Below are 15879 nucleotides of genomic sequence, written 5' to 3' on the forward strand. Positions count from 1 at the left end.
TGGAGAAAACCTTGTCGTCAAATAACTTTATAACCTATTTGTCAAGTTTGACTTACAATTTCATAGCCGACTACTAAATTTTCTCTTATTTTAAGTAACATTACGAAATACGTGTCTTTAGTTATTTAAGTTTTTTGTGAAAATGACAAAAGGTTAATCAACCCTATGAAATGCCTCAATTGAGTTCAATTTGCTAGCAATTAATACCCTTGGTACACTCATAACGTATACCAAATTTGGTGTTTCTAGCTTAACGTATTACGAAGATATTGAACTTTTTAAAAATTTAAGAGCCAACTTTGAAGGCCTATAACGCCTCAGGTGTACAACTTAGTATAGAGGTAAGTTACTTTAAATCATCTTAATTTATTGTCCTCTACATGTCCCTGCTCTGTGTCGGTTCTTATGTGAATCACCCTGTATATTTAGAATTTCTCTGTAACAAACACTCTTAAGATAAGAGTTGATGAGTTCACCACATCAGTAAATATATAGTAAATATTTTACAAGATTCTAACTTAAATGTTTGTGCGAAACGTAACTAATTTATTAAAATGGAATCAATCCTATATTAAAGGGCGAATGCACACGGTAAAAAATATAAATTATGAAATCCACAATATATTTAACCATTGTACAATTAGAAACTCTTATCGCGCCACTTTAACAGTCATTTCAAATTTTTTATTTGTGTAATTATCGTCATACGCAGTCGACGTTTCAAGTAGTTACATAACGCTTTTAAATCCTCTTTCTAAACTGTAGTAGTATAATAAAAGTGCGGTATGTATTTTAAAATAACATTACACATTCTTATCAATCTTTTCTGTTATCGTATCAACAAACTTAAAGAAATTATTATTGCTATTTCCCAACAGTCTTATCGATCGCAGTTGACTATGGCAAACACCAAATTTCGTTTTGCAATCGATAGAGGGGGCACTTTCACGGATGTGTTTGCTCGATGCCCGGACGGTAAAATAGAGGTCTTAAAATTGTTATCAGTGGATCCACAACATTACGCCGACGCGCCAACAGAGGGCATAAGAAGGATATTAGAAGAGGTAAAATAAAATTAAAAAATGACTCTTATTATAAAATTAAAAACTTTATTAGAAAACCGGAAACGCATTAGATGAAAACGGCAAAGTAAATAGTAAGCTAATAGAATGGATTCGAATGGGAACCACAGTGGCTACCAATGCTCTATTGGAAAGAAAAGGAGAAACGATGGCTTTAGTTACAAACGCTTACTTTAAAGATCTTCTTTTGATTGGAAATCAAGCAAGACCGAGTATATTTGCATTGGAAATAAAACGACCGGAAGTTTTATACAAAGAAGTAGTGGAAATTGATTGCCGCGTAATCCCAACGTTACCGGGAAAATGTCAACTTGGAAATCTAGCTTCAAAATGGCGAGTTATTCGGGGGACCACCGGAGAAGAATTTTACGTTACCAAAGAAATCGACGAAAACGAAGTGAGAGATAAATTAATCGCATTGAAAAATAGAGGAATAAACAGTATCGCTGTAGTTTTGGCACATAGTTACGCAGTGCCCGATCAAGAAAAAAAGATAGGGGAAATATCCCAAGAATTAGGTTTTAAACATGTTTCTTTATCCTATCAAGTAATGCCCATGATTAGAATAGTTCCTAGGGGATTCACCGCTTGTGCTGATGCTTATCTTACTCCGCACGTAAAGAGATATGTTGACGGTTTTCGAAGTGGGTTTAACGACAATTTGGAAAACTGTAGAGTTCTTTTTATGCAAAGCGATGGTGGATTAACTCCAATGGGTAATTTTAATGGAGCAAGGGCTATTTTATCTGGACCTGCCGGTGGCGTAGTTGGGTAAGTTTAAAACTAACTACAAAAATAAAGACCACGTCATGAAATATTTGATAAATTATCTCCGGATATCTATGTCTTTTACATTTTATATTGTGTTATCTACGTAGATAACGAGGGATTGAAGAGAATAAAATTCTAATTTGACGCATAAAAATTTCACAGTAATAATTTTAATACATTGTTTGGTAAAACATATAAAATAATACTTAATTATTCATAAAAAATACATAAATATTTAAATATGGTTAAACTTACGCTGTTTTACAGATTTTGGGTCGGGAATTTTGATAATGTAGTAAGAGGGTATCCTTTTCTTTAACGTTTTATTTCACGTACATATTCCTAGATGTATATGTCGGTACATATAAAACATATATGTGATACATATATGCAATATATGTTCACAAAATATTTATATTTACGATTTTGACACAAATTCTATACTGATAATAGGTAAACGAGGAATTCATATTTTATTGAGAATTGATATTGATAAGACAGTTGTAGATAACAACATATAGCGGGTGTCCCCCGGAGCGGCTGTATTTCGTCAACGGTATGGCCTATAGGTAAAGTGGGTAAAAGTAATGGCTGGAAATTATTTTGAAGTTCGTAATTCGACCGCTAAGGATTTATTTTCAATGTTTCGAATATAATGCTACTGCATGATGAAAATGTGCAATGCAATTACCACAAAGAAAGACATTTTTTTCTAAAAGTATTTTTTAAAAGTATCCCGAAAACAATTGTTCACAAGATTCCTCAAGAGAATAATATGCATCTCCACAACATTGTTTTACACCAGCCTTAGTAGATACCGATTATGATAACAGACTGAACTATGGTCATTAACATTTAATGATAATTTGGGCAAATCCAAACCTTTCATTACAAATGCTATGGACGCATGAATCATCTTTCAATAATACAGCTGGTGTAAACTTGCATAATATGCACTATATCGAGCAAAACCCACATTGCTTCCATCCCTTTTAGATTTTTATCTATGATGTAGACTAAAAGACCTGACTTTTCAAGAAAAACTAATAACCAGGGAAAATATGACAAAGCATTAAATGCCATTAGAAACGTATCCAGGGCTGAGACTTTTCCGTCGAAACTAGATTAAATGCATTTCGAACATTTCTGAGCTATTTTTTGCAAAAATTTAAGTAATTTTAGTGTTTTGGTTTATTTTGTTTTACTATTTTGTATCATTGTTGATGTTTCATGGGCCTTTAAACAAGCCTCAAAAGTAGTTTTGAATCAGTTCTAAGCTTGGATAATGTGTGAAAGAACTCTCTAGATAATAACATTTTTGTGCTCTCTTATTTGTGCACTAAGGCAACTTGATCCGATTAAGATACAAATTTTTAACATTTTCTTCTATAATTCGAAAACGGATGGAGATATCAAGATGCGGTTTTCACTAATATTTAGCAAATTTTATGGTAACTAAGGGTCTTTGTCAAAGTTATAGCTCATCATCTAACTTTCTGAGATAGCGGGAATTTTATGTTGCTCTATGGGAAGTATTTGAACTAAATTAAATGATTTAAAAGAAAAACTTCTTTTACTTCAACAATACAATGTTCCCATATACATGACCTTAAATCTAACCAACCAACTGTTTTCCTCTTATTTTATTAAAAACAAACATGATACAATTCATCATTTAAATACCATACTCAAACATATAATAACTCAAAACTTTTGCACTTTTAACAACGAGTTTTATAAAGTCAAAGAAGGACTCCCCATGGGAATGTCTTTATCAGGTCTACTAGCTGATATTTTTCTGGACTATATTGAGAATAATAATATTATTAATGATAATAACCCTTTCAAAGAAAATATCCATAGCTGGATTAGGTATGTTGATGATGTGGTTTGTGTCTGGGAGGGAGATAGAACATTACTTTTTGAATTTTTAGAATATTTAAATAACTTACATAAAAACTTGCATTTCACTATAGAAATAGAAAATAATAATAAAACTCTTAACTATCTAGATTTAAACTTAACAAATTCAAATGACGGCAAAATACATTAACCATAAGTTGGCAAATTTCAGATTTTTACTTAACCATATAATAAAATATCCTCTATCCAAGGAAAATAAAATTAAAGAAATGAATTTTATACAAAATTTAGCCAAACAAAACAAATTTCCTTTGAAAATTATTAACAATCTTTATAATAAAATATATATTCAGACCGATCCTTTATATTCGAAACCCGAAAAAGACTTTAATAATATTATCTATCATTCCAAATTCATCTTTTCTAAATACAACATTTCTTTAGCCTTTTAGTATAGGAACAAATACTTAATATGTTTTCTAATTATCATTACAAGATTAATAGTAAAATGAAAGAAAATGGTGTGTATTCAATCAAGTGTTCTGAATGTAAACGTAATAATATTGGCCAAACTGGCAGAAAACTAGAAACACGTATCCATTTATAAACACGGCAAAGAAACAGGTCATGAAGTTGATTATGAAAATGTATCACTTTTACACAAGTGCGATAAAGGTTTTAAACTTGATTTATTAGAAACCTTAGAGATTAATAAACATAAAATTTACAACGATAACATTTTACTTAACGATCAAGTTGAAATTCAATATAAACCTTTATTTGTGTATTTTAAATATTTGAAATGATGAATTTTTTGGTTTCTGTTCGAATGTTATATGTCTAATTTAAGTTTTTTCATTTTGTGACATGTATATTTTTACATCAATATTATGTGTTTTATGTACAGGGTGATTCACATAAGAACCGACCCAGAGCAGGGACATGTAGAGGACAATAAATTAAAATGATTTAACGTAACTTACCTCTATACTAAGTTGTACACCTCAGGAGTTATAGGCCTTCAAAGTTGGCTCTTAAATTTTTAAAAAGTTCAATATCTTCGTAATACATTAAGCTAGAAAAACCAAATTTGGTATACGTTATGAATAGGGTATAAAGTTATTTGACGACAAGGTTTTGACATTTTGAGGATTTTCTCTTTATCACCTGAAAATCATTACATCTAAACTAAATTTGTTTATGGATGATGTCTTCTTAGTTGACAATAAACAACTTATTCCTAAAAAACTTTTCTCCATCACCTTTCATCCTTGAGTTATGATCAATTTTAATACCAAAAGTACTCAATTTTGATATTTCGGTAATTTTCTCTTTTTATCATTAGAAAATCATTATAACTAAACCAAATCTGTTTATGAGTAATGTCCTTTTAGTTCATAATAAACAATTTATTTCAAATAAACTTTTCTCCATCACCTTTAATTTTTGAGTTATGATCTATTTTAATACCAAAAGTACTCAATTTTGACATTTTGGTGATTTTTTCTTTATCACTAGAAAATCATTATACCTAAACTAAATTTGTTTATGGATGATGTTTTTTTAGTTCATAATAAACAATTTATTCCTAAAAAACTTTTCGTTATCACCTTTCATTCTTGAGTTATGATCGATTTTAAAACCAAAAGTGCCCAATTTTGACATTTTGAGGATTTTCTCTTTATCACCTGAAAATCATTACATCTAAACTAAATTTGTTTATGGATGATGTTTTCTTAGTTGACAATAAACAACTTATTCCTAAAAAACTTTTCTCCATCACCTTTCATCCTTGAGTTATGATCAATTTTAATACCAAAAGTACTCAATTTTGATATTTCGGTAATTTTCTCTTTTTATCATTAGAAAATCATTATAACTAAACCAAATCTGTTTATGAGTAATGTCCTTTTAGTTCATAATAAACAATTTATTTCAAATAAACTTTTCTCCATCACCTTTAATTTTTGAGTTATGATCAATTTTAATACCGAAAGTACTCAATTTTGACATGTTGGTGATTTTTTCTTTATCACTAGAAAATCATTATAACTAAACCAAATCTGTTTATGGATGATGTCTTTTTAGTTCATAATAAACAATTTATTTCAAAAAAAACTTATCTCCATCACAATTAATTTTTGAGTAATGATCGATTTTGATAACAAAAGTACTCAATTTTGACATTATGGGGATTTTCTCTTTATCACTAGAAAATCATTACATCTAAAGAAAATCTGTTTATCAATAATATCTTTTTAGTTCATAATAAACAATTTATTCCTAAAAAACTTTTCGTCATCACCTTTCATTCTTGAGTTATGATCGATTTTAACACCAAAAGTACCCAATTTTGACATTTTGAGGATTTTCTCTTTATCACCTGAAAATCATTACATCTAAACTAAATTTGTTTATGGATGATGTCTTCTTAGTTGACAACAAACAACTTATTCCTAAAAAACTTTTCTCCATCACCTTTCATCCTTGAGTTATGATCAATTTTAATACCAAAAGTACTCAATTTTGATATTTCGGTGATTTTCTCTTTTTATCATTAGAAAATCATTATAACTAAACCAAATCTGTTTGTGAGTAATGTCCTTTTAGTTCATAATAAACAATTTATTTCAAATAAACTTTTCTCCATCACCTTTAATTTTTGAGTTATGATCAATTTTAATACCGAAAGTACTCAATTTTGACATTTTGGTGATTTTTTCTTTATCACTAGAAAATCATTATACCTAAACTAAATTTGTTTATAGATGATGTTTTTTTAGTTCATAATAAACAATTTATTCCTAAAAAACTCTTCGTCATCACCTTTCATTCTTGAGTTATGATCGATTTTAACACCAAAAGTACCCAATTTTGACATTTTGAGGATTTTCTCTTTATCACCTGAAAATCATTACATCTAAACTAAATTTGTTTATGGATGATGTTTTCTTAGTTGACAATAAACAACTTATTCCTAAAAAACTTTTCTCCATCACCTTTCATCCTTGAGTTATGATCAATTTTAATACCAAAAGTACTCAATTTTGATATTTCGGTGATTTTCTCTTTTTATCATTTGAAAATCATTATACCTAAACCAAATCTGTTTATGAGTAATGTCCTTTTAGTTCATAATAAACAATTTATTTCAAATAATCTTTTCTCCATCACCTTTAATTTTTGAGTTATGATTCATTTTAATACCAAAAGTACTCAATTTTGACATTTTGGTGATTTTTTCTTTATCATTAGAAAATCATTATACCTAAACTAAATTTGTTTATGGATGATGTTTTTTTAGTTCATAATAAACAATTTATACCTAAAAAACTTTTCGTCGTCACCTTTCATTCTTGAGTTATGATCGATTTTAAAACCAAAAGTACCCAATTTTGACATTTTGAGGATTTTCTCTTTATCACCTGAAAATCATTACATCTAAACTAAATTTGTTTATGGATGATGTCTTCTTAGTTGACAATAAACAACTTATTCCTAAAAAACTTTTCTCCATCACCTTTCATCCTTGAGTTATGATCAATTTTAATACCAAAAGTACTCAATTTTGATATTTCGGTAATTTTCTCTTTTTATCATTAGAAAATCATTATAACTAAACCAAATCTGTTTATGAGTAATGTCCTTTTAGTTCATAATAAACAATTTATTTCAAATAAACTTTTCTCCATCACCTTTAATTTTTGAGTTATGATCTATTTTAATACCAAAAGTACTCAATTTTGACATTTTGGTGATTTTTTCTTTATCACTAGAAAATCATTATACCTAAACTAAATTTGTTTATGGATGATGTTTTTTAGTTCATAATAAACAATTTATTCCTAAAAAACTTTTCGTTATCACCTTTCATTCTTGAGTTATGATCGATTTTAAAACCAAAAGTGCCCAATTTTGACATTTTGAGGATTTTCTCTTTATCACCTGAAAATCATTACATCTAAACTAAATTTGTTTATGGATGATGTTTTCTTAGTTGACAATAAACAACTTATTCCTAAAAAACTTTTCTCCATCACCTTTCATCCTTGAGTTATGATCAATTTTAATACCAAAAGTACTCAATTTTGATATTTCGGTAATTTTCTCTTTTTATCATTAGAAAATCATTATAACTAAACCAAATCTGTTTATGAGTAATGTCCTTTTAGTTCATAATAAACAATTTATTTCAAATAAACTTTTCTCCATCACCTTTAATTTTTGAGTTATGATCAATTTTAATACCGAAAGTACTCAATTTTGACATGTTGGTGATTTTTTCTTTATCACTAGAAAATCATTATAACTAAACCAAATCTGTTTATGGATGATGTCTTTTTAGTTCATAATAAACAATTTATTTCAAAAAAAACTTATCTCCATAACAATTAATTTTTGAGTAATGATCGATTTTGATAACAAAAGTATTCAATTTTGACATTATGGGGATTTTCTCTTTATCACTAGAAAATCATTACATCTAAAGAAAATCTGTTTATCAATAATATGTTTTTAGTTCATAATAAACAATTTATTCCTAAAAAACTCTTCGTCATCACCTTTCATTCTTGAGTTATGATCGATTTTAACACCAAAAGTACCCAATTTTGACATTTTGAGGATTTTCTCTTTATCACCTGAAAATCATTACATCTAAACTAAATTTGTTTATGGATGATGTCTTCTTAGTTGACAATAAACAACTTATTCCTAAAAAACTTTTCTCCATCACCTTTCATCCTTGAGTTATGATCAATTTTAATACCAAAAGTACTCAATTTTGATATTTCGGTAATTTTCTCTTTTTATCATTAGAAAATCATTATAACTAAACCAAATCTGTTTATGAGTAATGTCCTTTTAGTTCATAATAAACAATTTATTTCAAATAAACTTTTCTCCATCACCTTTAATTTTTGAGTTATGATTCATTTTAATACCAAAAGTACTCAATTTTGACATTTTGGTGATTTTTTCTTTATCACTAGAAAATCATTATACCTAAACTAAATTTGTTTATGGATGATGTTTTTTTAGTTCATAATAAACAATTTATTCCTAAAAAACTTTTCGTCATCACCTTTCATTCTTGAGTTATGATCGATTTTAACACCAAAAGTACCCAATTTTGACATTTTGAGGATTTTCTCTTTATCACCTGAAAATCATTACATCTAAACTAAATTTGTTTATGGATGATGTTTTCTTAGTTGACAATAAACAACTTATTCCTAAAAAACTTTTCTCCATCACCTTTCATCCTTGAGTTATGATCAATTTTAATACCAAAAGTACTCAATTTTGATATTTCGGTGATTTTCTCTTTTTATCATTAGAAAATAATTATAACTAAACCAAATCTGTTTATGAGTAATGTCCTTTTAGTTCATAATAAACAATTTATTTCAAATAAACTTTTCTCCATCACCTTTAATTTTTGAGTTATGATCAATTTTAATACCGAAAGTACTCAATTTTGACATTTTGGTGATTTTTTCTTTATCACTAGAAAATCATTATACCTAAACTAAATTTGTTTATGGATGATGTTTTTTTAGTTCATAATAAACAATTTATTCCTAAAAAACTCTTCGTCATCACCTTTCATTCTTGAGTTATGATCGATTTTAACACCAAAAGTACCCAATTTTGACATTTTGAGGATTTTCTCTTTATCACCTGAAAATCATTACATCTAAACTAAATTTGTTTATGGATGATGTTTTCTTAGTTGACAATAAACAACTTATTCCTAAAAAACTTTTCTCCATCACCTTTCATCCTTGAGTTATGATCAATTTTAATACCAAAAGTACTCAATTTTGATATTTCGGTGATTTTCTCTTTTTATCATTTGAAAATCATTATAACTAAACCAAATCTGTTTATGAGTAATGTCCTTTTAGTTCATAATAAACAATTTATTTCAAATAAACTTTTCTCCATCACCTTTAATTTTTGAGTTATGATTCATTTTAATACCAAAAGTACTCAATTTTGACATTTTGGTGATTTTTTCTTTATCACTAGAAAATCATTATACCTAAACTAAATTTGTTTATGGATGATGTTTTTTTAGTTCATAATAAACAATTTATTCCTAAAAAACTTTTCTCCATCACCTTTCATTGTTGAGTTATGATCAATTTTAATACCGAAAGTACTCAATTTTGGCATTTTGGTGATTTTTTCTTTATCACTAGAAAATCATTATAACTAAACCAAATCTGTTTATGGATGATGTCTTTTTAGTTCATAATAAACAATTTATTTCAAAAAAAACTTATCTCCATCACAATTAATTTTTGAGTAATGATCGATTTTGATAACAAAAGTACTCAATTTTGACATTATGGGGATTTTCTCTTTATCACTAGAAAATCATTACATCTAAAGAAAATCTGTTTATCAATAATATCTTTTTAGTTCATAATAAACAATTTATTCCTAAAAAACTTTTCGTCATCACCTTTCATTCTTGAGTTATGATCGATTTTAAAACCAAAAGTACTTAATTTTTACATTTTGGGGATTTTCTCTTTATCACTAGAAAATTATTATGCCTAATCTAAATTTGTTTATGGATGATGTCTTTTTAGCTCATAATAAACAGTTTATTCCTCAAATTACGTACAATTTCAAAGCCGACTATTGAATTTTCGATGATTTTAAGTAGCATTAACAAGATACGCGTCTTTAGTTTTTTGAGTCTTTTATGAAAACGACAATGTTTTTTAAAAAATAGTAAGAGTAAGAAAAGTTTTAGAATTAAATTCCACATGAAATGAGGTAATAATGTATTAAATCCACAAAAAGGTTAAAAAAATCTGCCAAAATTTAGGGAACCATCACCCTTAATAAACCCTTTGAAATGCTTCAATTGGTCTCAACTTGCTACCAATTAATACCCTCGGTACACTCATAACGTCTACCAAATTTGGTTTTTCTAGCTTTATGTATTACGAAGATATTCAATGTTTTAAAAATTTAAGACCCAACTTTGAAGGCCTATAACTCCTCAGGGGTACAACTTGGTATAGAGATAAGTTGCGTTAAATTATCTTAATTTATTGTCCTCTACATGTCCCTGCTCTGTGTCGGTTCTTATGTGAATCATCCTGTAGTTTCATTGACTGTAAGTTTTTTTTTTAACATTTTTGACATTAATTTAATATTTTAACGTGTATGTTTGTCTATTTTCATCTATTTATAGTTTCAGACTGATGGTGGGGTTGAAACCCGAAACTAGTTTCTGATTTAATTAATAATTTAATTTAATTATTTAACTTGCAACATGGATAAATGTGAATTTATTTGAACTAATTTGTTATTGGAAAAAAGAGTGTACTTTCTACTTTGTCTTTGTGTTTAGTAAAGATTTCTTCTGTTGTCCCTTTAATCTTAAATGTATAGCTTTTATTGTAAGTACACCTTTAAAATATGTATCGATTACAGAGATAAATTTAATACTGTTTTTGTACTGTTTATATTGTTTTGTGTTTACTTCTATTATTACTATATCTGTTTTCATATCTAGAAATCTTATTCAATTCTGTTTTTCACCTCTATTGCGTTACATTTATCATGTTTACACTGAATTTATGTTATTCCTATAAGGTTTTATGTTATTAATCATTTTAGTCCATTAATTCATTGTTTAGATCCTTTCTCTTATACCGTTTTTGTTTCATTTTATCGACGCCATCTTCATCAGCATCTTAAGCTGATTTCGTATCACTTGAATTTGACTTACACCCAACAATAACGTTTGCCTAAAAATAGTTGCCTGATCTATTTATTTTTTGTTAAAGTTAAGTTTAATTTCAAGATGTAAAGAATAAATCTAAGCATAAAACCGGTTGTTGCGATGACACAAGATTAAACTCAAATCTACATTTACGTCCAACTTTTTATTAAATACTATTAAATATAAAAATTTTAGTTACGCAGTTACTACATGGCAAAAAGAAACCGATCTTCCCATAATTGGCTTTGATATGGGAGGTACATCGACGGATGTGTCAAGATTTGCTGGAACTTACGACCATGTATACGAAAGTACGACGGCTGGTATAACCATTCAAGCACCGCAGTTGGATGTAAATACAGTGGCTGCTGGAGGTGGATCTATGTTATTTTTCAGGTATTAATCTGCAATAAATATATTTAGTTTTGTGTTCACCACCTGGTTAGGTCGGGATTGTTTGCAGTTGGTCCAGAATCCGCTGGAGCTGACCCAGGACCCGTTTGTTATAAGAAAAATGGCCCACTTACAGTTACCGATGCGAATTTAGCATTAGGACGTTTACTTCCCGAATATTTTCCAAAAATTTTCGGCCCAAACGAAGATTCTCCGTTGGATACAAACGCAACTATTGATAAATTTAAAGTACTTACCGATGAGATTAATGCATTTTTAAAATCAGAGGGCAAATCTATGAGTATGGAAGAAGTAGCCATGGGTTTTATTCGAGTGGCGAATGAAACAATGTGCAGACCTATAAGAGCTTTAACCCAAGCGAAAGGTTATGATACCGCTAGACATGCTTTGGCGTGTTTTGGCGGGGCAGGAGGGCAACATGCATGTGCTATAGCAAGATCGTTGGGTATGACAACGGTTTTTGTACATAAATATGCCGGAATTTTGTCTGCTTACGGAATGGCCTTAGCAGATGTCGTTCATGAAGCTCAAGAACCATGCGCGAAAATTTATAATGATGAAAACCTTTCGTATTTTGATGAGAGATTTAAGATATTAGGGGAACAATGTAAAACAGAATTAAAAAATCAAGGTTTTGGTAATAATTCTATATTCTTGGAGCAATACTTACACATGAGATATGATGGCACTGATTGCGCTTTAATGTGCTTAAGCACTGACGGTGACTTCTTGAAAACGTTCTTAAATCGTTATCAAACAGAATTTGGATTTACGATACAAAACAGAAATGTTATTATTGATGATATACGCGTAAGAGGAATTGGAAAAACATTATTGGATGAAGATAGAGAACATCCGATTACTGAAGTGAAACCAATTCCAGAAAAAATTGTTAATACCTATTTTGAAGAAGGTTCATTAAAAACTAAAGTTTATTTGTTGGAAAAATTAAAATCCGGACAAATATTAAATGGCCCGGCGATAGTCATGGATAAACTTAGCACGATTATAGTCGAACCTGAATGTAACGCTCTTATTACAAAAAGAGGTGACATCAAAATTACAATTGGCACGGGAAGGATAAAAGAAATTGGAACGGAACTTGATTCCATTCAACTCAGCATATTTAGTCACAGGTTTATGAGTATTGCAGAGCAAATGGGACGTATCCTTCAACGAACTTCAATTTCCACCAATATAAAGGAAAGATTAGATTTTTCTTGCGCTCTTTTTGGAGCGGATGGCGGGTTAGTTTCGAATGCACCTCATATCCCAGTTCATTTAGGTGCAATGCAAGAAGCTGTACAATATCAAATGAAATCTAGAGGTGTTTTTAATGATGGAGATGTTATTTTAACAAATCACCCGGCAGCTGGTGGGTCCCACTTACCCGATTTTACAGTAATAACTCCAGTTTTTCATAGGTTAGTATCTGCATTTTTATTATTAGTTTTTGTTTTATTTTATCATAATTTAGAGACGCAAAAAATCCAATTTTCTTTGTGGCATCTCGCGGTCATCACGCAGACATTGGAGGAATAACCCCTGGCTCAATGCCACCTCATTCCACCAATTTATCGCAAGAAGGAGCCGCATTCAAAAGCTTTCTATTAGTGGAATCTGGAAGATTTCGCGAAGAAGAATTTACCAAAAAAATTCAAGAAGCTGGAGGAAGAAATTTAAACGATAATATTTCAGATTTACGCGCTCAAGTAGCTGCCAATAAAAAGGGCATACAATTAGTGAGCGAATTAATTGATCAGTATGGTTTGGAGGTAGTTCAAGCTTATATGAACCACATTCAGACGAACGCTGAAGTGGCTGTAAGAGATATGTTGAAGGAAGTAGCTAAGAAAACTTTCTCTAGGACCGGAACTCATATTTTGGAAGCCGTTGATCATATGGATGATGGATCGCCAATCAAATTAAAAGTTATTTTGGATGAAGTTACCGGTTCAACCATTTGTGATTTTACGTAAGTAATTTATTTATATTATTTATCAAGTTCTACGTCTCACATATCTAGTCTTGGAAATAAGTGGCCAGGATTTTAGTTTAAACGCCCAGCATAACTCATACACTTATTTACCTGTGCAATGATAAAGGAAGATTAATTATTGTCGATTAAGATCAAATAATATAAAATTGATTGTCATTTCATATCTCTATAAAAAAATATAGTTTTTTTATAGAGATTTTTATTTGTTATTTCTCTCTATTATCTATTATTTTTATAGAGATATGATATAGATATATTTTTTATTTAGATTATCAAAAGTAAATATCATAAAACAATTTTATTTTATTCAAATAATATATTTACTAATGTATTTTTATTAAAAAATATAATATTTAAACATTATAGAGGCAGCGGTCCTGAAGTGTGGGGAAATTGTAACGCTCCAAAAGCAATAACTCTTTCTGCTTTAATATATTGTCTTAGATGTATGGTTGGACACGATGTTCCATTAAATCAAGTAAAAAGATTCCAATTATCCAAAACAAACTTTTACAAATCCATACATTTTTAGGGTTGTTTGGCTCCTATAAAAACAATTATTCCAAAAGGATCCATTCTCGATCCAAGTGATAACGCCGCTGTGGTTGGAGGAAATGTTTTGACCTCTCAAAGAATCGTAGACGTTGTTTTAAAAGCGTTCAAAGCTTGCGCAGCTTCTCAAGGTTGCATGAACAACATCACGTTTGGAAGCGATTCGTGGGGTTGTTATGAAACAGTAGCTGGCGGAAGTGGAGCTGTAAATCATTAAAACCTAAAAGAACTAAACGTTTTTCATAATATTATTTTAGGGTCCTGGATTTAATGGATGTTCTGGTGTTCATACTCATATGACCAACACAAGAATTACAGATATAGAAATTCTCGAACGAAGATATCCTGTACACGTTGAAAAATTTATGTTAAGACAAGAAACTGGAGGGAAAGGAGCTTATAATGGAGGTGATGGTGTTTTAAGACAATTATATTTTAGAGCGCCGATTACTTTATCAGTTTTGACTGAAAGAAGAGTGTTACAACCTTACGGATTAGAAGGTAAATAAATAATTAGATAATAAATAGTTTTCATATACTTAAATGGATTATAAATTGTAGGCGGTGGTGCTGGTGCTCGTGGAATGAATCTTTTAGTTCGAAATGATGGAAGAGTTATAAATTTAGGACCTAAAACTGCTGTGGAAGTTAATCCAGGGGTAAGTTAAAAAATGCTGATTAATTTAATGTGAAGTGGATTGATTAAAATTTTAATACTTTGTACTATTATAGTATGCGTCACTAAAGTGACACAACTTATTACAATATTTCATGAGAAATTTTTTGTATCTCACGTTTTCTTTTTATTAATGTAACATCTCTTTATTTATTCTGTTTTGTATAGAAAAGGTAAAAGATCTGTGACCTCGCGACTATTATAAGGCTTTTCGCATTTCTCAGATTTTCTCTCTCGAGACTCTGATTCATTCCTAATGGTTTATTAAATCCGGGAACTCCTTTCATTTCTGTTTGGCCGTTGCCAGAAACGACACCTGCAAGCCATTGAAATCGTTGGAAACACTCGTTAAATGTTTTGTTGCTCCGTAACAATTCCTTTTCGTTGCATTTTCTTTGTTACTAAGAAATATTGGAATTGATAACTCGCTAAGAATCGATTTTGAAGGTGTATTTTCTGTTTATAGGACGTATTTCAATTGCATACGCCGGGTGGTGGTGGTTATGGGCTCCAAAATCCGACGGGACCGTTGCAAAAAGGGAAAGCTGAAACGGCTCAGAGGGGCTTTGTGGAAAGGGGCAGCCTCTTCGAGTATCGCCAGGCACAGGAAAGCGTTTGAAACTGATCCCAAACAGAATGAATAATGTAACAATGTGTGGTTCATGTTTTACTTTGTTAAAACAAAGGAAAATAGGTTTGGGGATCAATAAAGTTTTCGATCAGTTATTTTACTTTTTTTTTTTCACATAAAACAACTCTTTTAGGTAACCAT

General features: G+C 29.8%; 2 protein-coding genes across 3 annotated transcripts in view; one reads left to right on the top strand and one right to left on the bottom strand.

Annotated features, from left to right (window-relative positions):
* The window catches only part of LOC111422130 (phospholipid-transporting ATPase ABCA3-like), a 20604-nt gene extending 18316 nt beyond the window's left edge, over window positions 1-2288 (bottom strand). Inside the window, exon 1 of the mRNA XM_023055356.2 lies at window positions 2109-2288. The gene's annotated coding sequence lies outside the window, so the exon portion shown is untranslated. The remainder of the gene's footprint in view (window positions 1-2108) is intronic.
* On the top strand, window positions 472-15833 carry LOC111422131 (5-oxoprolinase). 2 transcript variants are annotated; one of them, XM_023055361.2, is made up of 11 exons: window positions 472-591; window positions 879-1064; window positions 1117-1853; window positions 11662-11862; window positions 11913-13304; window positions 13358-13855; window positions 14246-14357; window positions 14412-14636; window positions 14689-14932; window positions 14993-15090; window positions 15574-15833. In XM_023055361.2, the coding sequence occupies exons 1-11, from the start codon at window positions 523-525 to the stop codon at window positions 15724-15726; spliced, it is 3915 nt and encodes a 1304-aa protein (XP_022911129.2). In that variant the 5' UTR covers window positions 472-522; the 3' UTR covers window positions 15727-15833. The 2 variants fall into 2 exon arrangements, with proteins under 2 accessions (XP_022911129.2, XP_022911130.2); XM_023055362.2 differs by lacking the exon at window positions 472-591 and adding an exon at window positions 601-783.
* Window positions 15834-15879: the final 46 nt, after the last annotated feature.

The sequence above is a fragment of the Onthophagus taurus genome, chromosome 7 (genome assembly GCF_036711975.1).
Source record: "Onthophagus taurus isolate NC chromosome 7, IU_Otau_3.0, whole genome shotgun sequence".
Taxonomy (NCBI): Eukaryota; Metazoa; Arthropoda; class Insecta; order Coleoptera; family Scarabaeidae; genus Onthophagus; species Onthophagus taurus.

Excerpts from the sequence above, each read along its gene's own strand:
- LOC111422131 (XM_023055361.2), top strand. The coding sequence starts at position 523 with ATGTTTGTGCGAAACGTAACTAATTTATTAAAATGGAATCAATCCTAT. Across the intron at positions 1,065-1,116 it reads TAAGAAGGATATTAGAAGAG|AAAACCGGAAACGCATTAGA; the intron begins GTAAAATAAAAT and ends AAACTTTATTAG. Across the intron at positions 14,358-14,411 it reads ACGATGTTCCATTAAATCAA|GGTTGTTTGGCTCCTATAAA; the intron begins GTAAAAAGATTC and ends ATACATTTTTAG.